General features: G+C 47.5%; 1 protein-coding gene across 2 annotated transcripts in view; it reads right to left on the reverse strand.

Moving 5' to 3' along the window:
* Positions 1 to 547: 547 nt before the first annotated feature.
* CS (citrate synthase) overlaps positions 548 to 27185 on the reverse strand; it is a 35850-nt gene continuing 9212 nt past the window's right edge. Inside the window, exons 1-11 of one of the 2 annotated variants that reach the window (XM_081181432.1) lie at positions 25999 to 26172; positions 17938 to 17985; positions 16696 to 16803; positions 13751 to 13816; positions 13514 to 13645; positions 13079 to 13267; positions 10144 to 10343; positions 6791 to 6920; positions 6575 to 6676; positions 5052 to 5261; positions 548 to 2085 (exon numbers count right to left, since the gene is read on the reverse strand). In XM_081181432.1, the coding sequence (XP_081037558.1) occupies positions 1915 to 2085; positions 5052 to 5261; positions 6575 to 6676; positions 6791 to 6920; positions 10144 to 10343; positions 13079 to 13267; positions 13514 to 13645; positions 13751 to 13816; positions 16696 to 16803; positions 17938 to 17985; positions 25999 to 26157 (1515 nt within the window). In that variant the 5' untranslated portion in view covers positions 26158 to 26172 and the 3' untranslated portion in view covers positions 548 to 1914. Of the gene's footprint in view, positions 2086 to 5051; positions 5262 to 6574; positions 6677 to 6790; positions 6921 to 10143; positions 10344 to 13078; positions 13268 to 13513; positions 13646 to 13750; positions 13817 to 16695; positions 16804 to 17937; positions 17986 to 25998; positions 26173 to 27185 lie in introns of those variants that run through there. The other variant, XM_081181433.1, reaches the window with a different exon arrangement.

The raw sequence follows: 27185 nt of genomic DNA on the forward strand, positions 1-27185 counted from the left end.
CCTGTCCTCTGGGGTGTTAGCCACCCCTCCCAGTTTGGTGTCATCTGCAAATTTGATCAGGATGCCCTTGAGTCCATCATCCAAGTCGTTGATAAAGATGTTGATAAAGAGTTGCCAATGTGTACCTCAGGGGTCAGCAAACTTTTTCAGCGGGGGGGCCGTTCCACTGTCCCTCAGACCTTGTGGGGGGCCGGACTATATTTTGGGGAGGGGGGAATGAACAAATTCCTATGCCCCACAAATAACCCAGAGATGCATTTTAAATAAAAGGACACATTCTACTCATGTAAAAACACGCTGATTCCCGGACTGTCCATGGGTCAGATTTAGAAGGCGATTGGGCCGGATCCGGCCCCCGGGCATTAGTTTGCCTACCTGTAAAGAAGCTCTGGTTGTTCTGTTCCTTTAGAATTTTGCGTTTCCAGTATGCTAAGCAAACTATGATGGCTGGAAAGAATTGGGTGTGTGGGGGCGCAAACAGTCACTGGAAGCAATAGTTCAAAGGGCTGCAGGCCCCACTGATACATAGGGACAGACTCCAATACTGTAACTTGTTAATAAAAACATTTATTTTGCAGTTTGTACAGAACCACCTGAAGTTTGCAACGGAACGCTGATGCTTACACAGCTGTTGACACTGTGCCTTCAACTTAAGATTGGGGTTTTTCTTTCCTTTTTTTTGTTTGTGGTTTTAGGACAAAAAAGGGTTTCACACAAACACACAGAGAAAAAACAAACATTGGTAGGAGTGTATGAAGTCCTTTCTAGAGAGGAAAGGAGGCCAGGAGACAGGCTCTATTCTTTTCACCTATCACTGCGCTCTCAAGGTGTGGCCAGTCAATTTAGCGCCACACGGCAATGCTATTAAAAGCTGCCGTTTTGGAAACGTTACCAATACCTTCTTTGCTATTGAGACACCCTCAACCCACCTTTTCAGTACCACAGCACCAACACTCAAGTCAAAACTAAAAATGGGATGGGGAGGTCACTTGCTTCAAACACGCTGCTCTCATCTCCTCTGGCCAAAGAGGAGAGAGGCAAGGAGGTTTTTGTTCCTGGCAGATTAAGTTTCTTGAGAGTCTTATCTTTGGGAACAAAGCACCATCTCACAGAAGATCAGGGTTGTGGTTTTTTTTTTGGGGGGGGGAGTGGGTTGCCCAGGGGGTTGTGTGCATTAATGCAAGTCAGGACAACCAAGTGCTGTGGTAGCTTTGGGATGGGGGAAGGGAAAGGTCTGTGTTGCCCCTCTTTGGTAGGCAAGAAGGTGAGCTGTACTCACCTTTTCCACCGGAGTGTGACTCAAGTCACAGCCCCACCTGCTCTGTCTCTTAAGAGCACAATTCTGCCGTTTTTGACAGTGGCGGGAGAAGGGTATACAAAAGGGGGTGGCGCTCGGCTGATGGGAAAGAACTGCTTTCCTCTCCAACCCCCTCCTGCCAAGAAGGGAGGGCGTTGTTTCAAATGCAGAACACCCCGTCTGTGGAAGGTGGTAAAAAGCAGCACATGATATGACATGATTGTTAAAGGGGAAGTATTCTCTGCTCCTGGCCTGCAACCTGGGGCGATAAGAGGGGATGAAAGAGGAGGAGTCTGAGCTGGAAAGAAGCAACATTCTCTCTAGCCGGGGGCATCAACTCAGGTTGGGAAGAGCTGCCCTGGGCCCTGCGCTTAGGAATCTAAACTAACTTGAAGGTGGTATTTTAAGGTAGCAGGTGTGGTAGAGGGGGAGGAGGGGGAGGATAAGTATCTATAAGTTTTGTCTGAATTTATCCCATAAATAACCTGAAAAAAATATGCGATGGTCAGTGCCTCTAAGGAAGGATCTTTTCAAGGCCCTTTGAACAAAACACAAAAAAGTCGTCTTGTCTCTACCGTTCCCTCGACAGCTAACCCCCTGCCACGCTATCCCTTGCTTTAACCTGACTTTGCGCCCACAAGCACCATCAGCCCATCTGTGCTCATGGATTTGGGTCTCTCCAGAGGGAAGCCAAGGGCTCGGCTCCAGATGAGCTGCGACAGGACGCCAAGAGCTCGAGACACACCAAACAGCACAGTGTAGTAGTTCATCTCCTTCATGCCGTAGTACTGCAGAAAGAAAGAGGTGGTGGTTAGGAGGACGGCCCCGGGGAGGGGAAAGACCACTTACCAGGCATAGAGAACCCTTAAGTAAGTAAGTAACTTTATTGTACTAGCCGTTGGCCATGACAAATATAGGGAACCCTTTAGCCCTCTAGGTGTACCTTGGTTCTCAAACGTAATCCGTTCCAGAAGTCCATCTGAAACATTCGAAAACCAAGGCACAGCTTCCAATGGGTGCAGGCGCCCCGGAAACAATAGCCGACAGCCGCATCGGATGTTCAGCTTCCGAAAAACATTTGAAAACTGGAACACTTCCTTCCGGGTTTTCAGCGTTTGAGAGCCGAAATGTTCCGAGTACCAAGGTGTTTGAGAACCAAGGTTCCACTGTATTGGCCATGATGGTTGAGAGTGCTAAAATGGAATCTCCACCTACAGATACCTCAAACACTAGGTGTTCAGGAAAACCAGAAGGGCATCACCTTCAAGACCCACCTGTGAGGTTCCTGGGAGGCACTGGGGGACACACACAAACCTGACTGGTCACTGTCATAATCTATATTGTATATTGCTCCGAGGGGCCTCACAGGAAGAGATTAAGAAAACAAACAAACTGAATGCTGATAGATCTGACCCAGCAAAACAAATGTTCTTACACACAAGAAATAATTCCTGGAAGTGACATGAATCCTACAGCCCTTGCAAAACAACTTTTTTTGTTGTTCCAAGAGGGCAGAAGAGGAAAGTTTGTTTTCAGTCACTTCCTTTAAAAAAATTGCTGAAATTAGAAGGGTGGGGGATAGGGCAAAGCACTCTGATTCTTTGTCTCATACCAGCCAAAACATTTCAGGTTTGCCCACCCCAAATCCCAGCCGTTTAGGAATTCTGCCTCATGCTATTCCTATACTATGGTTGGATATAATAGCATCTGCAAAGCCGCCTAAGCCACCGCTAGAGGGAGTCACACCACCACCTTGCCTGGCTTCTGCAAGGGTAGGAGTTCAAATGGTGATTGGCATACAATTACCAAGGGTTCCACAACTGGCTTATTGGCTATGGCAAAACAAGCATCCCCATGCATTTATTGCCCTTACCCTACTATGCAGAGCTATGTGGGAATGTCGGCCACATTCTAGAACACTGTGCAAATCAACAGCTGAGTCAAAGCTTCCTACTTCACTTAGCACCCACAAATTGAGTGCAAAAAAGGTGCTTCAGGTTGCACTGCGGATTTACCAATATCCTCCCCGAAAGACAGAAATTGCTATCACACTGTGGTAAATCCTGCAGAGCTGGTTCAGCGCCCTACTGTTGGGAAATAAACTGGGCTTGCAGACAAGGATAGGAGCAGCTCTGTGTACTGGCGGGGCACAAACGGAAACATTTAATGTAGTGCTTAGAAATAGAGGCTTTGCCCCAGGGAATGGACTCAAGGTTGCTTCTGCACTACCTAGAGCAGCAAAGTGGCATAAGCGTATAAGATGCAGACATCAGAGCGAGTATGGTGCACAAGTCAATTGGGGGCCTGTACCACTCCCAAAAAAGACCAGATTCAGCCCTGCCAGGGAATCCCATAACTCAGTGTTTCCCAACCTTTTTTGGGCAAAGGCACACTTGTTTGATGAAAAAAATCTTGAGGCACACCACCATTACAGCCCCGTGACGTCAGCACGCAGCGTCACGCCGGGAGGGACGCACGAAAGTGTAAGTTTCAATTCCCCCCCCCCTTGCCGGGGAACCTCCAAGCTTTGGGGGTGGGGGGGGGAGGAGGCAGCAAAGCGAGGCAGGAAGGAGAGCGCGGCTTGGCTGGGTGAGCTTTGGCAGGGAATGAGAGCCGCGAGGCGGGCGCTGCGGACGGAGGCGCTGCCCACCGAGCTCGCAGGCAGCCAGCCAGGCAGACGGCGAGAGCCCCGCGCTGGGCGGCCTCTCCTCGCCGCCCCGCCTCTCGCCGCCCGACTCGCCCGCCTCCCTCCAGGCAACATCTCGCGGAACACCAGGCAACATCTCGCGGCACACTAGTGTGCCGCGGAACAGTGGTTGGGAAACACTGCCATAACTGAACTGAACACAGGTGCACCTACAGTGTCCAGCCAACTTGTGTTTTTAAAGCAGCTGTTGGGAACCTCTGGCTCCATAAAGTTCACCAGGCCTTCTCCATTTTACCCACAACACAGCCACATCCACCACAACAGGTGAAAACAAGTCACCTGGTGTCATTTTGATGAGGTGAGGCAGCTGACCCTCAGATTGCAAGGTGGCCTAAGGTGCAGGCTTCAGAGCTTCTAAGATACTGGGGTTTTTTTGCTCCACATGAACAGAAAACACCAGGCAGAGGCGAGGGAGAAGTAGTCTGTGACTGAGAGCTCTAGTTTCCCATCACAAAATACCTTTTATCAGGACTCTCCTTTCACTTCTCCGTTGCACTGCTTTTGAGAGTGACACATCCACCTCTGTCCTAATCAGCTTGGCATTTTGTGATTTAGGTCTCAACTATGTTTTTCAAACCCTGCTTTTATCCTTCCCTTATATTATGGGCTGGATGCAACTAAACAGTTGCAATAGCAGGAGCCAGTGCAACAAATTCTCAAAACCACAACAGCTTCAAAACTATTTTTTTTAAAAAAACCCTCATCCTTTAAAGATACTTATCACAAGATTCCCTGCACCTATTGGTCTGAATATGGCGGGTTCCATCCATTTCTGGCCAAAAGTGTAAGTTTTAGGCAGTGCTAAATCTTCCCCCATGCAAGGCGAGATGATCCTGTTTCAGACCCAAGGCAAAGTGTGATACTAATCCGGGCTGAGAGCGCCCTCTATTTGAGCCCGCAAGGCGAGTTCCCAGGGAAATATTTCCCCAGTGCTCAGTCCTGAGAAAGGTGCTTGTAGGGCCCAGATTCTAGCAGGCACCTTTAGCTGAGAAAGTCCAGGGCTTCTGTCTCCGCCCTCAAGAGGGTTGCCAAAGGTAGTTAGCTCACCTGCAGGAGGACCCCACTATGTGCGTCCACATTGGGCCAGGGATTCTTGGCCTTGCCCTGTTCCAGCAGCACATTAGGGACAATCTTGTATAGCTGCGCCACCAGCTTGAAGAGGGGATCTTTGGGAAGGTGCTTGAGCGCAAATTCTCTCTGGCAGGTGTAGCGAGGGTCCGTCTTCCTCAACACTGCGTGGCCATAGCCAGGAACCACCTGCAACATGAGACGTTGACAGAACTTTGTGGGTGGTACCCAATATGATGTGCAAAGGGGTTAAGAGGCAGGTACTCAGCCCCCTTCATAGTTGCCAACATCCACACCTTGATCAATGGGTTTTCACACAGTGCCACCACTACCCTTGATTTCTCACCTGCCCCCACTATCCTGCCTGTGGGACTCTTTAGGCAGTTCCCACCAGCTCGCAATCATTTTTAACACTGACCTGTTTTAACAAGCCCTAGAGCAGTCTAAGATTTTATTCAATTTTTATTAAAGGTTTCCAACATAAAATACAGTAAGAGCCAAACTAATCTAGAGAGATAAGAAAAAAGCAAGAATAAGAGAAGGAAGAAAATAAAGAAGAGAAGAAGAGAAAGTGAATACCAGGTCCTCCATCACTGTATCTTAGCTCTTATTGCACATACAGAAGAGGAAACCCTCCCAGCTCTCACCTGGGAGCTTCCTCCTCTTCCCCCAGCCCTACAGCAGTTTAAAGCTTGTGGAATGAGATCATGATTGGAAATTGTGTGCGTGTGAAATATATATTTGCACACAGACAGCAAGAGAAAATCTAGGCGGCCATATCCATTTTCTGTGCAGCTTCATCCTGGCAACTGTCTCCTGGCTGGTTTCTAGGAGGAGTGCCCTATTGGCCCATAGCATGGACTGACTTGAAGTCCTTGTTTGTCTTCTCCCATTGTTGATGACTCCCAGCACCTGACTTCCTGTTTTTGCTCCCCATTTCTATGCCAAGTGAGACTACAAAGTCACTGGGAATCCACTAGCTAGTACATCAATGCCTTTCTTCTGCAGCTAATTCACGTGCTTCACTTCCCAGCGGCTGCTGAAGAAGAACTGGGGGATAATTACGCATCCTTAAAATACATTTAGGCCACTCCTTGTGGTCATGTAATCAACGTGGTGGAGGGGGAAGATATTCCTTTCTAACACAGAACAGGACATGAGTTGCTATTCTAAGAGTCCCCACATTGAATTGATAAAATAGGACAGGGGAAAGGCACCAGGGCTGTGGGAAGTGCAGGAAAAAGAAGAATGAATACTTTAGACAGAATTCCTCTTCCTGAGAAGCTCAGCTTAAAAAGCAAAACAAAAACCGAAATATGGCTGCGCATATATGCTTTTGTGGAGTTTACAAGTTGAAACCCCATAAGCCAGTGTGGTCTCTCTGTGCCCCCCCACCCCATTTTATAACAGACCTCACTGCAACCTAAATCTCTACAGTTTCCTCCCAACTGCACCCCCTCTCTCCGTTGCCCCATTAAGGCTTTGATGCCGCCAACACTCACCCTGCCAGAGTTCAAAGTATTCCAGATGAAATCCCTCAGTTTCGTGTCGGACACATCCTCACCCAGCTCCTTCTGCAAGTTCGTCAACCATACCAGCACTTCCTGCAAAAAAGCCCGTGAGATTTGCTGATAATGGGCAAGAACAGGGAGGGCTCCCTAAAGGCTCTCCGCCAAATTCAAGATTTGCCAGCCCTGCTCGGCAATGCAGCCCCCTACCTGATTTGCAAGACCGTGGAGTGGGCCAGCCAGACCATTCATGGCTGCAGCAAAAGCCAGGTAAGGGTCGGAGAGGGCACTGCCCACTAGGTGACTGGTATGGGCACTGACATTACCACCCTCGTGGTCACTGCAGAAAACAAAGGGGGAGGGGGGAAATCAGCAGAGAACAAGGAAGCTTAGAGCGCACAGCAAGCAGACTGAAATGAAGTTTTGTATGCATTTGGCCAATGGTTAATAAATTAAGATTCTCACCAACATTTCTTCCTGAACAGAAAAGATGACACACATAATATTCCAGAAGTACAATAGCAGTTACAATGAATTCATTTTATGGTCATCATATGCAAGCATGAAAGATGTTCACGAAAGCGGCTTTCTCAGCACACTCAGATAGCTCTGTCAATAGCGCATGAGACTCTTAACGTCAGGGTTGTGTGTTAAAGCCCCACATTGGGCAAAAAGATTCCTGCACTGCAGGGGGTTGGACTAGATGACCCAACGGAGTCCCTTCCAACTCTACAATTCTACAGCCCCAGCACACCACAGCTGCAAGAAACAACCTACCGGGGCGAAAGTAACATTACCCTTGTAACATGTAGCTCCCAATTGAGGGTTAAACAAAAGTTAGGGGTCTCTGCCACTAGAGGGAGCCGCTTAAGAGAACATTCAGGGGTCAGCAAACTTTTTCAGCAGGGGGTCTGTCCACTGTCCCTCAGACCTTGTTGGGGGGGGGGCAGACTATATTTTGAAAAAAATAATCATGAACAAATTCCTCTGCCCCACAAATAACCCAGAGATGCACTTTAAATAAAAGGACACATTCTGCTCATGTAAAAACACACTGATTCCTGGACAGGATTTTGAAGGCGATTGGGCCACATCTGGCCCCTGGGCCTTAGTTTGCCTACCCATGGAACATATGAAGTCATATTAACCCAACTAGCAACAGGATTTCAGGCAGAGGCCTCTCAGTTGGGCTGATGGAATGGGACCAAGTGCTGGGTCACAGCTTGATCCAACAGCAGCAGGAGTAGCAGCATACAAACATATGGTAAAAGGAAGATTTAGAAATGGGACACCAAATTCACGTTTGGGTTAAAGGTGGGTTAAATATTTAATAATAATAATAATAATAATAATAATAATAATAATAATAATTTATTATTTGTACCCCGCCCATCTGGCTGGGTTTCCCCAGCCACTCTGGGCGGCTTCCATAGAAACAAAAAATACGGTTAAATATCACAGATTAAAAGCTTCCCTGAACAGGGCTGCCTTAAGATGTCTTCTAAATGTCAGGTAGTTATTCATCGCTTTGACATCTGATGGGAGGGCGTTCCACAGGGCGGGCGCCACTACCGAGAAGGCCCTCTGCCTGGTTCCCTGTAGCTTTGCTTCTCGCAATGAGGGAACCGCCAGAAGGCCCTCAGAACTGGACCTCAGTGTCCGGGCAGAACGATGGGGGTGGAGACGCTCCTTCAGGTATACTGGGCCGAGGCCATTTAGGGCTTTCAAGGTCAGCACCAGCACTTTGAATTGTGCTCGGAAACTTACTGGGAGCCAATGTAGGTCTTTCAAGACCGGTTAAAGCCTACTGCTTTAACAGAATATTCCATGGATTGAAGTTAGGACGTTATACATGGAAACTCTAACCCCTGAACTATGCACCCAGCTCCCTGCACATCTCAACTGTCGCAAAAGGCTACAGATTATATCAGATGCTTAAGTGCTATGCCTGTTGGCAATAAAACCACTGTCAACTAGAGAAAAAAGGTGAGTGCCGACAAACTGAAGCTCAATCCAGATAACTGGGGCACTGTTAGTGGGTGGTTGGACGAATGGGAAGTTACCTACATTCCCTTTGAAGGAGCTTGGAGGTACTCCTGGATCCTTTGCTGTCGCTTGATGCTCCAGTGGCCTCAGAGGCATGGACAATCTTCCATCAGCTTCAGCTGGCGGCCCAGCTACGCCCTTACCTAGACAGCCTAACTATTGCTGTCTATGCCCTGGCAACCTCTAGGTTAGATTACTGCAATGCGTTATACGTAGGGCTGCCCCTGAAGGCAGTTCAGAAACTTCAGCTGGTGTAGAATTCGGCAGCTGGGTTGCTCACCGGGAAAAGACGGTTTGAGATTACCGTATTTTTCACTCAATAAGACAAACTTTTCCCCTCCAAAAAATAAGGGGAAATGTGTGTGTGACTTATGGAGCGAATGTGGGCTCCATGGCTTCAGCGAAAGCAATGCGAAGCCTCCGGAGCACAGCGTGCGGCTATCCCATAAGCCAGGACAGCCAGTGGGATCGCTGCACTGAGATCCCGCTGGCTGTCCTGGCTTCTGGGATTCAGAATATATTTTTTCTTGTTTCCTCTTCCAAAAACTAGGTGCGTCTTATGGTCTGGTGCGTATTATAGAGCGAAAAATACGGTATATTGCGCCGAGCCTGACCCAACTTCACTGGTTGCTAATCAGTTTCCGGGCCAATTCAAAATGCTGACTTTGACCTATAAAGCCTTAAAGGAAATTGTATGAATGCTAGAATGATGCAGGATATTAAGATAACATGGCATTAGTGACTTAGCGGAAAGGAGCAGGAAAATAACTGAACTATAAGAACAAAGGTGAATTTTGAATAATATTATGTCAAGCTTAAATATTCAAATATTTGATAACAAAGGGCAAACTGGAGACATAATAGTTGAAACGTATAATTTAAAACAAGTTTTGAGAGAAGGTGAAGTATTGCTGAACATGATTTTATAAATGGGAACACAGAAAAGGGAGATGTGAGGGAGTCAGAAAAGAGGGTTATGGAAATTTGGTTCATGAAGTTTAATTATGTTTTATGTCTTTCATATGATTTTTTGTCGGTTGTTTTTTCTTTTTTTGTATGTTTTTTCTCACTTTGGTGGTGGTGTTTTTTATTGCTTTTGGGTTGTGTATGTGTATGGTGTTATATTGTTTAAAACCTTTAATAAATATTTTATATTAAAAAAAAAAAGCCTAAAAGGACCCCAGGGACCGCCTCTCCTCATATGAATGGACCCTGTGATCGCCATCTGAGGCCCTTCTTTGTGTGCCTCCTCCACAAGAGTGGGCCTTTTCTGCAGTGGCCCCTCGTTTGTGGAACACTCTCCCCAGGAAGGCTTGCTGAGCACCTTCATTGTGCTCAAGCACAGAGAGCATATGGGGGAAATTGCACCAATGCTTAGTGCGCTGGCAGTAATGGATGTGTGGGGGAAGGACACAAGTGCTAAACGCACAAAAGCTCAGGCCTCAGTTCTTTCCGTCGCTCCATCAGCTCACAGCTCTTTCAAGCCTCTCTTGTACACAAAGACAGGTAAGACTTACCTGTGAATGGTGAGGTAGAGGCGCATGAGTTCAATGAACTCGGGGTCATTATAGCCCAGCATGTTGGTGAAGTTGTGCGACCAGTCTAAGGCGGGATCGATGGCGCCGATGCTGCTGCCTTCACGGTACAGATTGCGGTAAATCTTTGCAGCTATACATGGCAGCTTGGCAATCAAGTCCATGGAGTCCTCATAGATAAACTGCAAGGTACGGAAGGGGAAGGGGAGGTAGAAGTCAGGAACCACTCGTAGGGGGTCTTCCCCCTCCAATCCCGCCAGAGCAGGGACATATGATCTGTTCGCTGGCTACAGCTACAACAGTTAACATGAAGACTAGAGCGGCTTGCGTACAGTCTGCAACAAGAGTCTTTGTATTCTGTCTTCATGCATGCATCTCATGGGATGAACTCTTAGAGCACAAAAGCAGCTGCGGCTGTAAAATGAAATATACTCATCTGAAAGGTGCCACAAGACTCTGCTACTGTTTGTCCTGAATGTATAAACAGACCTAGGAATGCTGATAAGCACTGCTGCCTATTCTTCCAAGAGTCACATGGGCTTGACTTCCTTCATGGGCTTATAGGCAGGGGACTGGCATCTGAATCACACTCCTGCCACACATTTCTACTCTTTTATAATAACAACTATTACTTCTTATTAGGGACGTGGATGGTGCTGTGGGTTAAACCACAGAGCCTAGGACTTGCCGATCAGAAGGTCAGCGGTTCGAATCCCCACAACGGGGGGAGCTCCCGTTGCTCGGACCCTGCTCCTGCCAACCTAGCAGTTTGAAAGCATGTCAAAGTGCAAGTAGATAAATAGGTACCACTCCAGCGGGAAGGTAAACAGGGTTTCCGAGCGCTGCTCTGGCTCGCCAGAAGGGGCTTAGTCATGCTGGCCACATGACCCGGAAGCTGTACGCCGGTTCCCTCGGCCAATAAAGCAAGATGAGCGCTGCAACCCCAGAGTCGGTCACGACTGGACCTAATGGTCAGGGGTCCCTTTACCTTTTTATTATTTCTTATGAGTCACTTTCCACAATAAGTCTCAAAGCAATCTGCCGGCAACTGCAATGTACAAAGCAATTTGTTGGCAATTGCCAGGAGAACTCAATAAACAAATTTAAAAGTGGTATTAATACCAGAACACCCTAGAAACAAATCCCTCCATCCCCCAATATAAAGATGAGTTTCCCCCCAAAATCATCCAGATAAAATATATAATCAACTGCTGGAGGAATTAACCCTCAAATGCCTGGGATCAAAATGATACGAATGGCACCCCATGAGTATTCCACGGAAAAGGACCTGTTCTCTTGTCTAACTGCAGTGCATTGGCTGGGCAGGGGACTAGCAGGTAAAGGTTAATGAACAGCAGAACTACTAACTGCCTCCCCGCATCCCAATACTTTACCCCTTTACTCCAAACAGCAATGCTTCAGGGCAGATACAGGCCGGCAGAATTGGAACAGGCCAGAGACCAAAGTCTCTTTGTTTCAGTGCCGAGGGTGTGCACACACATTTTAGGTCAGACCAGAGGCACATGTCATCTTGTTCAAGGTCTCATGTTAAAAAGGCAGTGACTGGGATTCCGCATGGTGAGGACCAAGGTCTGTCTCTCTGTCTCTGTCTCTGTCACACACCTGACACCTGTCCTTTACCATGCACTTGAGGATCAGCACGAAACAAAAACTGAACTGGGCTGGCGTATTTCCAAGTCAAAATATGGCAGCATTCAGCAGGGCTTGGTCAGGCTTGACACATTAGGTGTCTCTTTTTTCTGGAGCAACTTCCACCTCTAGGTGCAGAAGCAGGAAGGACCATGCCCACAGCCCCAAACTCCACAATTTTATCAGCACCTGGCATTAGCAAATCAATCCTAGGACAAAGGGTGTTCAGCAATCTTGGCAGCAGCTTTCCAATCAGTACGCCCAACTCCCCAATATGAAGACCCGAGACAAACCAATGCAGGGATGGGGAAGCTGCAGCCTGCCAGATGTTGTGGACTACAACTCCCATTACCCCTGATCACTGGCCATGCTGGCTGGGGCTGATGGGAATCCAATGGCATCTGGAAGCCCCAAAGTTCCCCACCACTGGAGTTCTTGGTGTTTGCCATAGCGTTTTTGGGGATTAAGCTGCAGGGCATGGATCATCACCACTCTCTGACAATGAAAGCTTCAGATACATTTCCCCCTAGCCTTTTTAACATTCAGCAAGAACCATCCTGACATTCAAGACCTTATTCTTGCAACACTGAGTGCACAATTTTCAGTTTTCAGCTCACACAAAGGGACGAGGCTCAGACAACGCAAATTTCTTTACACAGCCATAACCCTATGTTAAGTGTCTATGCTTTGTGCCTACAGGTATAAACAACAAAGCCCATTTTTATGTAGACGATTACAGTGGTGCCCCGCAAGACGAATGCCTCGCAAGACGGAAAACTCGCTAGACGAAAGAGTTTTCTGCTTTGGAGGTGCTTCGCAAAACGAATCTCCTATGGGCTTGCTTCGCAAGACGAAAATGTCTTGCGAGTTCCTGCAGGTTTTTTCCCCTCCCCCCCCTTTTCTAAGCCGCTAAGCCACTTATCCGCTTATCTGCTAAGCCAATAAGCCGCTAAAAGCCGCTAAAAGCTGCTAATAGCACTAATCCGCTAATCCGTCAATGGGCTTGCTTCGCAAGACGAAAAAACCGCTAGACGAAGAGACTCACAGAACGGATTCTTTTCGTCTTGCGAGGCACCACTGTATAATAAACCACCTGCATTTCTGGTACGTAGCTTCAGGACTTCACCTCCAGATGCCATCGATCAGAGGCTACAGAAGAAAATACTTACAGCTTGCCCACCCGCCTCCCCCATTATTTGCTTGCCAAGCCCGCAAAGGCCTCGAACCTCTTCTGCACACGCGAAATGCTGCCCGTCCCCGTGCTTACTTCCCAGTACTTGGTCCGGCTGATTCCCTCTGAATAGGCACGGGCAAAAGTGCTCTCGCTGTTGAGGGCGGTGACAGCGGCACTCAGTTGTGACATGGGGTGAAGGTTGGTGGGGAAGTTGTCCAGCATGGTCACCACATGAGAAGGCAGCGCAGCTCTTTTGGCCCACTCCCGGGACAGCCAGCTCACCTGAACGGAGAAAACACAAAGCTCTGCCTCAGTAAAAACGAAGGAATCGGTGCTGAGCTGCGTGCAGCCTCCCTCTGCCCTTTGCTATCTCCTTCTGCCATGTAGACACCTCAGTGCTTTCCCTGCCTGCTCACAGACACTCACAAAAAAACCCCAGGCTGCATAATGGCATTCAAGGAAGGGCTGAAGGTATCAGCTGCAGCCTCCCATTCAGAGACTCTACTTCAGCCACTCCTGTCTCCTTACCTGTTCTTGCGAGGGGATCTCTCCTGTCACCAGCAACCAGAACAGCCCTTCGGGCAGGGGCTCTGCGCCTCCGGGGGCTTTGGGCAGTAGCTTCTGGCATTCGGGGATGCTGTAGCCACGGAAACGGATGCCCTGCAGATGTGGCAAAGGCAGATTAAGAGGTATTCATACATCTCCATGGACAGGCTGCACGGCCTGACAGGTATTGTGACTACTACAACCTCAGGCCTCACTTACCTCATCTGGGTCCAGGACTGAGGTCTCGTATATTAGCCCTTTCATGCCTCTCATGCCCCCGTAGATCTAGGGACAAAAGATGCAAGCGGTAAAAAGTTAGGACAGACAAAAGGAAATACTTCTTTGTTAAGTGCATGAGCTATGGAATTTGCTGCTGCAAGGCGTGATAACTTAGGTTCTTCTTTCCCTTAAGCAATTTCACACTTCATATAGGAGGTATCAAGGTTATCAATGCTAAATACTATCCCTCTGTCCCCACTGGTGCTTTGCACACTTTCTTCCTTTGGTGGTGGTAATGGCACTATTGAAAAATTGAGTTGGGGGGGGGCGCTGATAGGCCACCAGGGAAGGCTTATGGGCTAGCAGTTCACCACCCCTGGTTTAAGTTAACCCAAAGTTTCAGCACAGCCCAAAATTTGCAGCCAGAATAAATTGATACGTTGAACAAAGACTGCATAACAGTCTCAGGTGTACCAGGTGACGATTGTGCTGCGGAATTGTTTCCAATGCCCTGTTTTGCCAAAATGATAGCTTTATTCCCCACTCCTTGTCACCTCTGTAAGTTCTCGAGAGACCAGGAAGCATAGTGGCAAATCTCCTATAACCTTGGCTCTGGCTTGAATACTTCTTCCCCTTTTGTCAATGGCCTCAAAAACCAGACTGAAGAACAGAGTCCTTTTCAACAACCGTCGAGGCTCAGCTTTCCAGCTGGCACCCAGAAAACCTTGCTACTGTGCATCAAAGCTGGAGGAGGCACCACTTCGCAAACAATTAATTAAATGAACTTCAGATTCAGAAACAAAGCAGGAGATACTAATCAGCACTGCTTAGAGACTAGTCTAATCAGGAAGCTGATTTGGCATCTAAACACTAGAGAAAGCCTTGGTACCGCAAACAATGAACTAGTAATGTGACCTCTTTGCTTTAACAGCAGTTGGGCTCTCTTTGGCATTTTCTCTTAACGAAATGTTACCTTTATGTCAGCTACCTTGCAAGGGGCTAGGCATGAAGCCCTCCAGACTTGCTCACAAGGGCTGCATCATCTAGGACAGAGCTTTCCAAACTGTGTGTTGCAACAAGTTAGTGTGTTGGCTGAAGTGTGTAGGTGTGTCACACAATAGGTGTCCGTTATCTCTTATAAGGTTTGTTTAACCTCCAGTTTGCTAGTAAAACTAACTGTCATGAAATGATGCACGTCTAAAAAGTCGGTCACCAACATGAAAAGTTTGAAAAGCTCTGATCTAGGAGATACCACAGCTTTGAGGCAGAGTTGCCAACCCTTGTGCCCAGTGATTTTTTAATAGAATAGGTGCCGCTACTCACCATGAAGTTGTTACAGTTAAGTGCCACCCTTTTTTTTGCAGTGAGTACATATATTCACAGTTTGGACCACTGCACTAGGAGGCTCCATGCTCACTATGCCTCACTTCAAACTCAGAAGGCTAACAACTCAACAACAAATATTCAATTGCTTCCATAATAAAAACATGGCTACTTGAGAAATGAAGTAGATCAGTGGTATCCACACTTTTTTCAAAGAGGGCCAGATTTGATGAAGTGAAGAGCCGCGAGGGCCGACCAAAGGGCCAACCAAAGTTGTTGAGGTTTTTTTAGTATTTTACCCTGGGAAATAAACTGCCACAGGGGCAGATTCAACTGACCAGCAGGCCGGGTTAGGCCCCTGAAATAGACATGCCTGAAGTAGACCATTTTTTTATTTAAACCACGTACTATCTACTCAAACTGACAGCAGTTCTTCAAGGTCCCAGGCAGAGGTTATTTCTAGTTCTGTTTCTTGACAGCCTTTAGCTTGAGATGCCAAGAGCTTATTCTGGAGTTGTCACCAGAACATGCATCTTGTCTTTGACCCATATCCCTTTATTCACCGACTGTTCTTCCTCCTCCTCCTTTAAAAAGTGCTCTAGTGTCACTAATATCCTCAAACCCTGCTGATGCTTTGCCATGCCCTAAGTCTCATGGGTGGAATTCAATGCAGTGCTAAGTGAGGTATGCGTGCCAGTGTGGTGTAGTGGTTAAGAGCGGTAGTCTCGCAATCTGGGGAACCGGGTTCGCGTCTCCGCTCCTCCACATGCAGCTGCTGGGTGACCTTGGGCCAGTCACACTTCTTTGAAGTCTCTCAGCCCCACTCACCTCACAGAGTGTTTGTTGTGGGGGAGGAGGGGAAAGGAGAATGTTAGCCGCTTTGAGACTCCTTAAAGGGAGTGAAAGGCGGGATATCAAATCCAAACTCTTCTTCACAATGGGTCCCACTCATGCAACTTGACTCTCCCCCCCCTTCCCTGTGCACCCACCTAAAGCTGTACTGAGGGGTTCCCCTAACCAGAGCAGATTTAGAGGGCACAGGGAGAAGATGGGGTTGAAATCCTGTTGCACAAGCAGACCTCTGCTCTGTGCACACAGCAACCTAGTTGAATCCTACCCCATGTTATTGGCTTGACTAAAGAAGTCACAAGACATCATTTGTGAAACTTTCCAGGCCACGCTTAACCACTTCTCTCCAGGTTAGGACTGGGCAATATATTGATATATCATCCAATACTGGTTTGAAGTCTGTATCGTGATAATTCATAATTTTTGACCTGGCAATATATCATGAATCATGGTGTTTGTGCATGCACTATACAAAAATCACGATGCGGGGAAAACCGTGAAGCCAGCCTCTACATAGCTCCATCCTTATTCCAGACATCGTGATATATCAGTATACCACAATGTTTAGCTGGTGATATTGAAAACCACATATTGCCCAGCCCCTACTCCAGACATTTTAAAAGGAGACAAAATGCCCAAATGTAGCACAGCACAGGGGCTTCTTTGCAACTCATTCCTTTAGACTGGTAGCAGCCTGCAGGTAGAGATGGAATTTCCTGCAGGATACAATGTCTCGGATATTCTACTACAGTGATGACACTGGAAGAACTTACCATATCCACAGTGATCTGACCAATGACTGTGCTGCCATATTGTTGCCTGAAGCTTTTAAGTCTTGATTGCTCCTTAGGTATCATGTTTGCAAGAACATCTTTCAGGTTCTGGAAACAAAAAAGTGCAGCCAGATCTTACACACAAAGTTAAGTAAATGCCAGTAACCTAGTACTGCAAGAGACATGGGGTAGAATAAAGAGTGGGTGAGAATTAAGAAATCCAGCACGGATTGCATTCTCTCAAGTACAAATGACAAAGTGAGTCACTAGACAGGCAGTATGCTTTATGGACATTTTCCTGGGGCAAACACTAGAACAGGGGTCGGCAACCTAAGGCCCATGGGCCACAAGCAGCCCATGGGGGTCATTTAACCGGCCCATGGACCCCTGCCGCCCACTCGGTTGGCTCCCATGCGCCATGCTAAACAGGCGCAAAGCAGAGCAGGGACCGCCTTCTGCGACGCTGGCCACCTTCCCATTGGCTGCAGGAAGCTCCTGCAGCCAATGGGAAGAGGCACCCACCGCCTCAGCGCCAGAAGGAGTGCCAGAAATAGTGTTTGCGCATGCGTGCACACTCCGGCCCACCGCGGCGTCTGCAGGACAATGAACCGGCCCAACCCACAAAAGCTTTGCCGACCCCTGCACTAGAACATAGGGAAAGTCCTGCTGGATCAGGTCAAAGGTCCAACTAGACCAGAATCCTGTTCTCACAATGGCCAATGAGATAAGGTAAAGGGAAAGGGACCCCTGACCATTAGGTCCAGTCGTGACCGACTCTGGGGTTGCGGCGCTCATCTCACTTTACTGGCAAAGGGAGCCGGGATACAGCTTCCGGGTCATGTGGCCAGCATGACTAAGCCGCTTCTGGCGAACCAGAGCGGTGCATGGAAATGCCGCTTACCTTCCCGCTGGAGCAGTACCTATTTATCTACTTGCACTTTGACGTGCTTTCGAACTGCTAGGTTGGCAGGAGCAGGGACCGAGCAACAGGAGCTCACCCCATCGCGGGGATTCGAACCGCCGACCTTCTGATCGGCAAGCCCTAGGCTCTGTGGTTTAACCCACAGTGCCACCCGGGTCCCCGGCCAATGAGATACCAATGGGAAATTTGTAAGCGGGACCTGGGCACAGCAGCACTCTCTTCACCTGAGGTTCCCAGCAGTACAGGGTGTAGCCGGGGTCCAGAGCACCCAAACTCATCTCCCCCAAATAACCCACAAGCAATGAAAAAGAACAGCTTACCGTAGAAGCACTGGCATGTCTGGCAGCAAAAATGATACATGATGAGTTCTGCAAGGGAGAAAGAGACAGCAACTGAATGCACTTTCTTTACAAGTGGGCAGACCACCAATAACCTCACATGCATCCCAAGCAGATTCCCCCCCCCATGGCCTTTCACTCCCATTTAACACCTGACTGGCTGGAAATGTAAGGAGGCTGAAGGGACATTCTTTCACCTCTGGTGGACTTGTCCTAAAGTGAAGGCCTTCTGGGAAATGATCTATAATGAGTTAAAAAAGGTATTTAAGTATACCTTTACCAAGAAACCGGAGGCCTTCCTCTTGGGCATAGTCGGCCAGAGAGTGTTAAAGAAGGACAGAACCTTTTTTATGTATGCGACCACAGCAGCAAGAATACTCATCGCAAAATATTGGAAAACACAAGATCTGCCCACACTGGAAGAATGGCAGACGCAATTGATGGACTACATGGAACTGGCTGAAATGACTGGCAGAATCCGAGATTTGGGAGAAGAAACAGTGGAAGAGGACTGGAAAAAATTTAAGGACTATTTACAAAAACAATATAAGTTATATGAATGTTAAAAATTTTCACGATTCGGAAACTATAGCTTCAGCAACTAAAGTTGTGAATTAAGAAATTACATTTTAAGTATGAAAAGGTTAAATTTTAAGGTAATATTATGCATAATTTAGGAGATAAGTAATTGATGGAAAGTATGAAAAATTTGAGGCATAGTATTTGAAAAGTACAAAATAAGGTACGAAACAAGGTAATAATTTGCTGAAAACTTTATTATAAAGAATGCAGGGTAAGGGAGATGTGAGGAAGTCCAGTTAGTTATTTAAAAAATGTGTTGAACAGTTGGCTTTTCTTTTTTATTTCTTTTTTCTTTTTCTTGTTCTGCTTATTTCTTCTCTTAGTCTATGTTTATAATCTTTGTATCTGAAAACTGAATAAAATATTTATAAAAAAAAAAAAACACCTGACTTGCAAATACACCTCAGTCCCTTGATTATAAAGAGACTCTCTTGGCAACATAGGTGCCAACTCTAAGGGGCCCAGGTCCCTTCGGGTCCCCCGATAAAATATTTGAGAACAATCAGGGGATGGAGGAGGCTGAGAGTGGAGTGGCTTCAGTGGCTGGTAGCTCCGCCTGCTGCTGCTGCCATGGATGGGAAGGATGAGGGGAAGCAGCTCCTGGCTGGTGGCGGCAGGAGGAGGAGGAGGATGCTGAGTGCCAGAGAGGAGGAGCCATCAATCACTGAAGCCATGCTGCCACCACGTTCAGCTCCACCCCCTGGCTCCTCCTGGAGTCCCTGCATCAAGCCTATGTCATGTGTGTGTCATCGGCTCCCTTTCAATCTTCTGCTCAACTTGGCGCCTCTGCTTGACAACATCACACAAGTGAAGTCTGCCATCATAGATCAGTATTTTCACTATAGCACATGGGAAGAACATTTTGAAATACAGTGGTGCCTCGCAAGACGAAATTAATTCGTTCCGCAAGTCTCTTCGTCTTGCGAGTTTTTCGTCTTGCGATGTACGGTTTCCCATAGGAATGCATTGAAAATCAATTACAGTGGTGCCCCGCAAGACGAAATTAATTCGTTCCGCAATTTTTGTCGTCTAGCGAATTTTTCGTCTTGCGAATCACGAAATCCCATAGGAATGCATTGAAAATCAATTAATGCGTTCCTATGGTCAAAAAAAGTCGAAACAAAGCCAAATTTGGTACAACAACAGTTTATTAACTGCTCTTTAAAGTCACACATACTGTAAAGAGCAGTTCAAAAATTGAAGGGAAAATAAATTAACTTTATAAACAAAACATGTCTTTGTTTTTAGACAAAGGAAACAAAGCCGAGAGACGTTTTCGTCTTGCGAAGCAAGCCCATAGGGAAATTTCGTCTTGCGAGGCAAATCGAAAACGGAAAAACCTTTCGTCTAGCGAGTTTTTTGTCTTGCGAGGCATTCGTCTTGCGAGGTACCACTGTAATGCGTTCCTAGGGAAACCGCCTTCAGACCAGGTCCGGGGACAGTCTGTCCCCGGACCTCTTCTGAAGGCTGGGGGGGGGGGACACAAGGGCTTTTCTTCCCACCCCCAGCATTTTAAAAAACCCCGGGACAGCGGAGGACTTCTCCGCTGTCCGGGCGATCTTAAAATGCTGGCGGGCGGCATTTTAAAATCGCCCCGGGACAGCGGAGGACTTCTCCGCTGTCCGGGGCGATTTAAAAGCCCCTGGGAAGGCAGGCAGGGGGGACAAAGACTTTTGCCCCCCGCCAGCCTTCAGAAGAGGTCCTGGACCTCTTCTGAAGGCGGGCGGGGGGCAAAAGTCTTTGCTCCCCCCCGCCTGCCTTCAAAAGCCCTCCGGGACAGGCAGGCAGGGGGGAGCAAAGACTTTCGCCCCCCCGCCCGCCTTCAGAAGGTGTTCCCTCCCCGCCGCCCGGCTTTGGAACGATGCTCCGAAGCCGGGTGGCGGGGGCAGGCGTTCCCTCCCCGCCGCCCGGCTTCGGAGCATCGTTCCGAAGCCGGGCGGTGGGAGGAGGCGTTCCCGCCCCACCGCCCGGCTTCGGAGCATCGTTCCGAAGCCCGGCGGCGGCGGGAGGAGGCGTTCCCGCCCCACCGCCCGGCTTCGGAGGAGGTCCGAGGACAGTGGGGAAGACGCGCTGCGCTTCCCCGCTGTCCCGGATATTTCCCTATGGGCTGTCGTCTTGCGAAGCAAGCCCATAGGGAAATTCATCTTGCGAAGCGCCTCCAAAACGGAAAACCCTTTCGTCTAGCGGGTTTTCCATCTTGCGAGGCGTTCGTCTTGCGAGGTACCACTGTACTTGGGAGTTTCCTTATAGCTCCTACCACCAATATAGAAGTGCATTCTTTGCAAAGAATCAAACAAATGTTTTTTAGATGATTATTTTTTTTTTGCTTTTGTTAGGTTCAGGAACCAAGTTTTCTATACTTCTGCTGAGTGATAATACTAAAACCAAGGCAGGAGTCTTATGGTGAAGCAATTCTGAAATTTCAAACACTAGGCTTTTCTTTCTTTGTTGCATTAAATGTATTCTCCCCGCCCCCTTCTCTCCCCGACACATTATGTCCCCATTCCTACAGCTTCCACTTTGTGCAATTTCCACTGGTTTTTGTACCCTGCAAACGTAGGATGCCTGGCATCAGCTGCCTAAGAGTTTTGGTCAGGACTCCATTCAGCAAGTGCTCATCATGAGTCATGTACACCAGGGAGGGTAAGCAAAAGTGTGCTACAGTTTCACAGTCCGGCAATCTTGCTGGTTTAGCAGCATTGGATACCTGCAAGTTGCTGAGTTTCCAACCTGTTAATATGTGCTAAGATGAGAATTACAGAGCCCAAAGGGTTGAGACAGACAGTGTTAGACATTGTCTGCATTTAACAGACCACCACGTGGGTTATAATAATATTGCCCAAAAGGACTAACACTGATAGATTCTTCGCTAATTTCATCATTCAACAGCAGAACTTCGACTAAAAAAAAGTTAAATATTAACGCTTGGAAATGTTCACCAACACCCTTACCCCAAAACTGCTCACAGGTCACATGCCATATCCAAAGTTGTGTTCTATGGCACTATGCAGGCACAGAAACAAAATTATGCATACAAAAGAGACGGGTGCAAGTTGGTTGAATCTGTATCTGTTCAGCTTCCCACCCCTTGCATAATTTTGGTCATTACAGTGGTACCTCGGGTTAAGTACTTAATTCGTTCCGGAGGTCCGTACTTAACCTGAAACTGTTCTTAACCTGAAGCACCACTTTAGCTAATGGGGCCTCCTGATGCTGCCGCGCCGCCGGAGCACGATTTCTGTTCTCATCCTGAAGCAAAGTTCTTAACCTGAAGCACTATTTCTGGATTAGCGGAGTCTGTAACCTGAAGCGTATGTAACCCGAGGTACCACTGTATAGTCCTGTATTCAGATATTTTTCTAGGTTTTTTTATTTTAAAGTATGCACAGCCCCAATCATAATCTTTCAATTTTTAAGATTAAGTCTCCCTTGCGAACAACCCGTTACAAGCAGTACTGCAGAAGGTTGCATATAATGAGCAACATAAACAAGGACCACCACCCCCAGCTATAGTCCACGTTTTTGGCCCAACACACTTAAACCTCATAAGCACTTGGATCCCAGGTATGCGTTACCCAAGGGGAGCACCTTCCAATCTCAGCTTCTCAAAAGCTACCAAACACAAACAAGGGTTGATAACTGAAGACAAGGAAACTGCATGCTGGGGGTGGGGGTGGGCAGAGGAAATCAAGAAGCAGTTCCCTGCACAAGGAGTACCATACTGCGCCTTCCCACTGGTTGAGATCATCTGAGAAAGCATTGCTCTGCAAACCTTTTCCTTTGGACAGCATGAAGAGCGTGCAGAGTAAGATCTTTTCTCAAAGCAGGTCTGTTTCTGTTGTGGCAACCACCCTGTGAAACTCCCTCCCTTGAGTTATAGAATCATAGAATCATAGAATCATAGAGTTGGAAGAGACCACAAGGGCCATCGAGTCCAACCCCCTGCCAAGCAGGATACACCATCAGAGCACTCCTGACATATGGTTGTCAAGCCTCTGCTTAAAGACCTCCAAAGTAGGAGACTCCACCACACTCCTTGGCAGCAAATTCCACTGTCAAACAGCTCTTACTGTCAGGAAGTTCTTCCTAATGTTTAGGTGGAATCTTCTTTCTTGTAGTTTGGATCCATTGCTCCGTGTCCGCTTCTCTGGAGCAGCAGAAAACAACCTTTCTCCCTCCTCTATGTGACATCCTTTTATATATTTGAACATGGCTATCATATCACCCCTTAACTTCCTCTTCTCCAGGCTAAACATGCCCAGCTCCCTTAGCCGTTCCTCATAAGGCATCGTTTCCAGGCCTTTGACCATTTTGGTTGCCCTCCTCTGGACACGTTCCAGTTTGTCAGTGTCCTTCTTGAATTGTGGTGCCCAGAACTGGACACAGTACTCCAGGTGAGGTCTGACCAGAGCAGAATACAGTGGCACTATTACTTCCCCTGATCTAGATGCTATACTCCTATTGATGCAGCCCAGAATTGCATTGGCTTTTTTAGCTGCTGCGTCACACTGTTGGCTCATGTCAAGTTTGTGGTCAACCAAGACTCCTAGATCCTTTTCACATGTACTGCTCTCAAGCCAGGTGTCACCCATCTTGTATTTGTGCCTCTCATTTTTTTTGCCCAAGTGCTCAAGTTGATGCTCTTTAAGCCAGCATGCAATGCCTGCTTTTGTAAACGTTCTCCAAGGTGCCTGAGGAACATGTTTGCTTTTCTGTTGTATTGCTGTTGCATTGCTTTTGTCATGTTCACAGTTACTCTCTTTATTAAGTGCTTTAGAATATTTTGTATGTCGCCAACTTGAAAAGAAGTCTCAAATATCCATACTTTTGCTTGCCGTTTACGTCTAATCTTAGGAGAAAAGCTTTAGATGAGCATAGGCACCCCCTCCAGTCACAAGCCATTTCCCCCTTCTCATTCTTGCAGCCCCATCTCCTACAATAACAGAAGATGCCGAGAAACAGGCAATGATATAGGAAGCAATGGCTGCAAGTGGCACTCAGCAGTGGAACAGCAAGAGAAACTAATTGCAAGGTAAGCATATGATATAGCTAACAGCTGACTTAACACATCTCAAGTGACAGAACACACACAGGAGCTGTCTCAGTACAGTTTGCCTTTGCAAGAAGGAATGCTTCTACTTTCTTGCACTCAAATGCACTCAGCTTTCCCCCAGGTGGCCTGTAAAACTTGGGATAAAGTGTTCCAATACCCAGAACACCAACCTACCTGATGGGGCACCTAAGGGGAAGGTGCATGCTACTACGGACAAAGCCTGGGAAGGAGATTTCCACATGTGCATGGACAGGCCCCCTTTAAAGTGATAGGGCTAGGTTAAAAAAGGTAAAGGGACCCCTGACCATTAGGTCCAGTCATGGCCGACCCTGGGGTTGCAGCGCTCATCTGGCTTTATTGGCCGAGGGAGCCGGCGTACAGCGGGTCATGTGGCCAGCATAACTAAGCCCCTTCTGGAGAACCAGAGCAGTACACAGAAACACCGTTTACCTTCCCGCCGGAGTGGTACCTATTTATCTACTTGCACTTTGACGTGCTTTCGAACTGCTAGGTTGGCAGGAGCAGGGACCGAGCAGGAGCAGGAGCAGGAGCTCACCCCGTTGCGGGGATTCGAACCGCCGACCTTCTGATCAGCAAGTCCTAGGCTCTGTGCTTTAACTCACAGTGCCACCTGCTAGGTTTACAACATGCCAGAAGCTAGAATTTGGCAAAAACCCTCTTTAGAGGGTGGGGAGTAGAATTAGGTAAATTATGCAAACATCCTTTCGACCTAATGCAGGGATAACTAACATGGTGCCCTCCAGATGATGCTGGACTGCAACTCCCATCAGCCCCAGACAGCATGACCATTGGTCAGGGATGATGGAAGTTACACTCCCATCTGGAGTGTACCATCTCAATGGATCAGAACTGAAGCTCTAGGTTGAGGACTCTTGTCTTCATTGCAAACCAGTCCCCGTAGCAGAGAGGAAGGAGGGGTGGGGGTTCATGGAATATGGCAGACAGGAAGCAGAAGAAAGAGAGCTGGCAAATAAGGAGACCTTGGGCTTCCTTTTTTCCCCTTCTCACAGAAGCCTTACACTAAAAAAAAACTAATCCCACCATCCTCATATGATTACAGCCAGACAGGAAGCTTTCTACTGTACAGTGGTGCCTCGCAAGACGAAAAGAATCTCTTCGTCTAGCGGTTTTTTCGTCTTGCGAAGCAAGCCCATTGACGGATTAGCGAATTAGCGCTATTAGCGGCTTATCTGCTGATCGGATCATCTGATAAGCGGCTTAGCGGCTTAGAAAAAGGGGGGGAGGGAAAAAAACAGCAGGAACTCGCAAGACATTGTCGTCTTGCGAAGCAAGCCCATAGGAAATTCGTTTTGCGAAGCACCTCCAAAACGGAAAACTCTTTCGTCTAGCGAGTTTTCCGTCTTGCGAGGCATTCGTCTTGCGGGGCACCACTGTATAGTAAAACAAACAGTCCAGACCACTGATGATTCTTTTGTTCCTCTGTCATGAAGTATTTGGAATAAACAAATTCCAGCAAATTTGAGAGGCAGCCAAAAGCCAAGGGACAGGTCCTATCAGACACTGACAGGACACAAGCCAAAGGGATTTCCGTGACCGCTTTCTATATTGGAACTCGGGCAACCTATGCCTCAGCTGAGCACATTCTTCTGACAGGAAAAGTGTTTTCAGAGAGAAACCAGGAAGACTCAGCATGACTCTAAGACTACATCAAGATGGAGGTTTCTTAAAACCAGTCAGCTTATCAATCAGGTCTGGTGGCATCAGTTCAATGCACATAAGCATGGAACCAGAGCCGCAGCAATACTGAAAGTACATTTAATAACTGGCAGCACTGCCAATTTGACAGAAAGCCTTTGGCCTGGAGAATATTGCATTAAGTGCCTTTTGCGTGTGTGTGTGTGTGTGTGTGTGTGTGTGTATTTCTAGATTTGCTTTTGGGGCAACACCAAAAGTCCACACACACGCATCCTACATCTGTAAAACCGATGGCACCTCCTGACTTTTGAGAGAGGTCAGGACTCTATGGCACTATGGCATAGGACTCTATGGGAAAGGACTATAGCTCAACAGCAGAGCACATGTTCTGCAAGCAGAAGGTCTCAGTTTCAATCCCTGCTATTTCCAGTTAGGGCTGGGAAAAGACTCCTGCCCAAAACCCTGGAGAGCCACTGACAGTCAGCGTGGACAATACTGAACTAGACAAACCAATGGTGTGACTCTATATAAGGAAGCTTTCTATGTTCGGAGCCCACTACTGAGTAGGAAAAATAAAGCAATGTAGTCTAGGAATTTAGCCAAGTTGCAAGCTGCCAGTTTCCAATGAACGGTCCCCTGGGCACTACTGACAAGACTTTCCCAACCCCCAGCTGACTTGCGAAAGTGTCCTCTGAGCATCCTTTGAACTCCTTTTTTGGCTCCCGGCTTACCTCTTCTATGCTTTTAATGCCTTCTGAGCAGCGCATACCTGCCTGCCTATCTTCCAGGACAGGCCACGCAGCAGCAACCGAGTTCCTTGGCTCAACATGCGCTCCTCTGCGACGGATGACAGGTACTCCACCGCAGAGGCTGCTGGTGGCCAGGCCCATTGAACACAGTCCTGGCACATAAAGCCTGTGGAACAGAAGGAGCGCTACCACAGCTCCACCAAGCAGTGTCACCACAGTTCTTCCAAAGTCACCCTACATAATCCAGGATAAACAAAGGCAGCAGCTTCCGGCAACACTATGTTCTTTTGGAGCGACATTCAGGATCCAGGCTACTGCCAAAAATCAGTACACTGAAAGCTTTAACTTGCAACAGCTTTACCCTCTAGAGCAAACCAGCAAAAGCTTGGTCACTATTAAAAGTAAACAGCAGGATGCTTTGGGGCGAATGGTGTGGTTCCCAGAGCCGTATCTAAGCAACAAACATCCCTTTTCCACTCTGGACCTAGAGAACTATCTTGGGACAACTCTTGATTAGGAGGAGGCTGAGAAGGAGAAAAAAAACATTCACATAAGAGAAGCTGAAGATGGTAATTTCCTGCAACATTTACAGGGAGGAGGCCGAACCCTGCTATTTCAGGGATTAAGAGGACTGCACACAGTCACAGTTGTTCCTCAACAAGAGATAAATTCATGTCCTGTGAAGAATGCAAGAGTACAGTAATGGGAGTTCGCAATGGGAATCTTATAAAACTGTATTTTGCTATACAACTGGTACACTTGGATTCTCTAGTCTGTTGTCTATAATGTTTCAAATTAGTTTGTGAAATTTTTAACCTTAGCTTCACCCGCTCCCCTTTAACAGGAGCAGGCTTGCAAATAGCCACTAACCTGGGAAAGTAAAAGCTGTGTCTCATATTTTGAAACACATGTGGTTAACATAGTTACCTAGGCAAGTGGGCTGGCAAGGAAGTGGGTTATTATAATCTGCAGGCAACATTTTGCTTTTGCAAGATAAAGAAACGCTGCTAAATCTGACAGTGCTGATTTTCTGTGTATGTGTGTGAGAGAGAAGAACAGGACACTTTGAGGATATCACAACCCTTTGGAGCTCACTGCGTTCCTGATGAATCAAGAAGCCTGTCTAATAAACTTCTGGGAACAATAAAGCAACATCTTTTCTTACAACC

Source organism: Podarcis bocagei (assembly GCF_964188305.1).
Source record: "Podarcis bocagei genome assembly, chromosome: 2".
NCBI classification, from domain to species: Eukaryota; Metazoa; Chordata; class Lepidosauria; order Squamata; family Lacertidae; genus Podarcis; species Podarcis bocagei.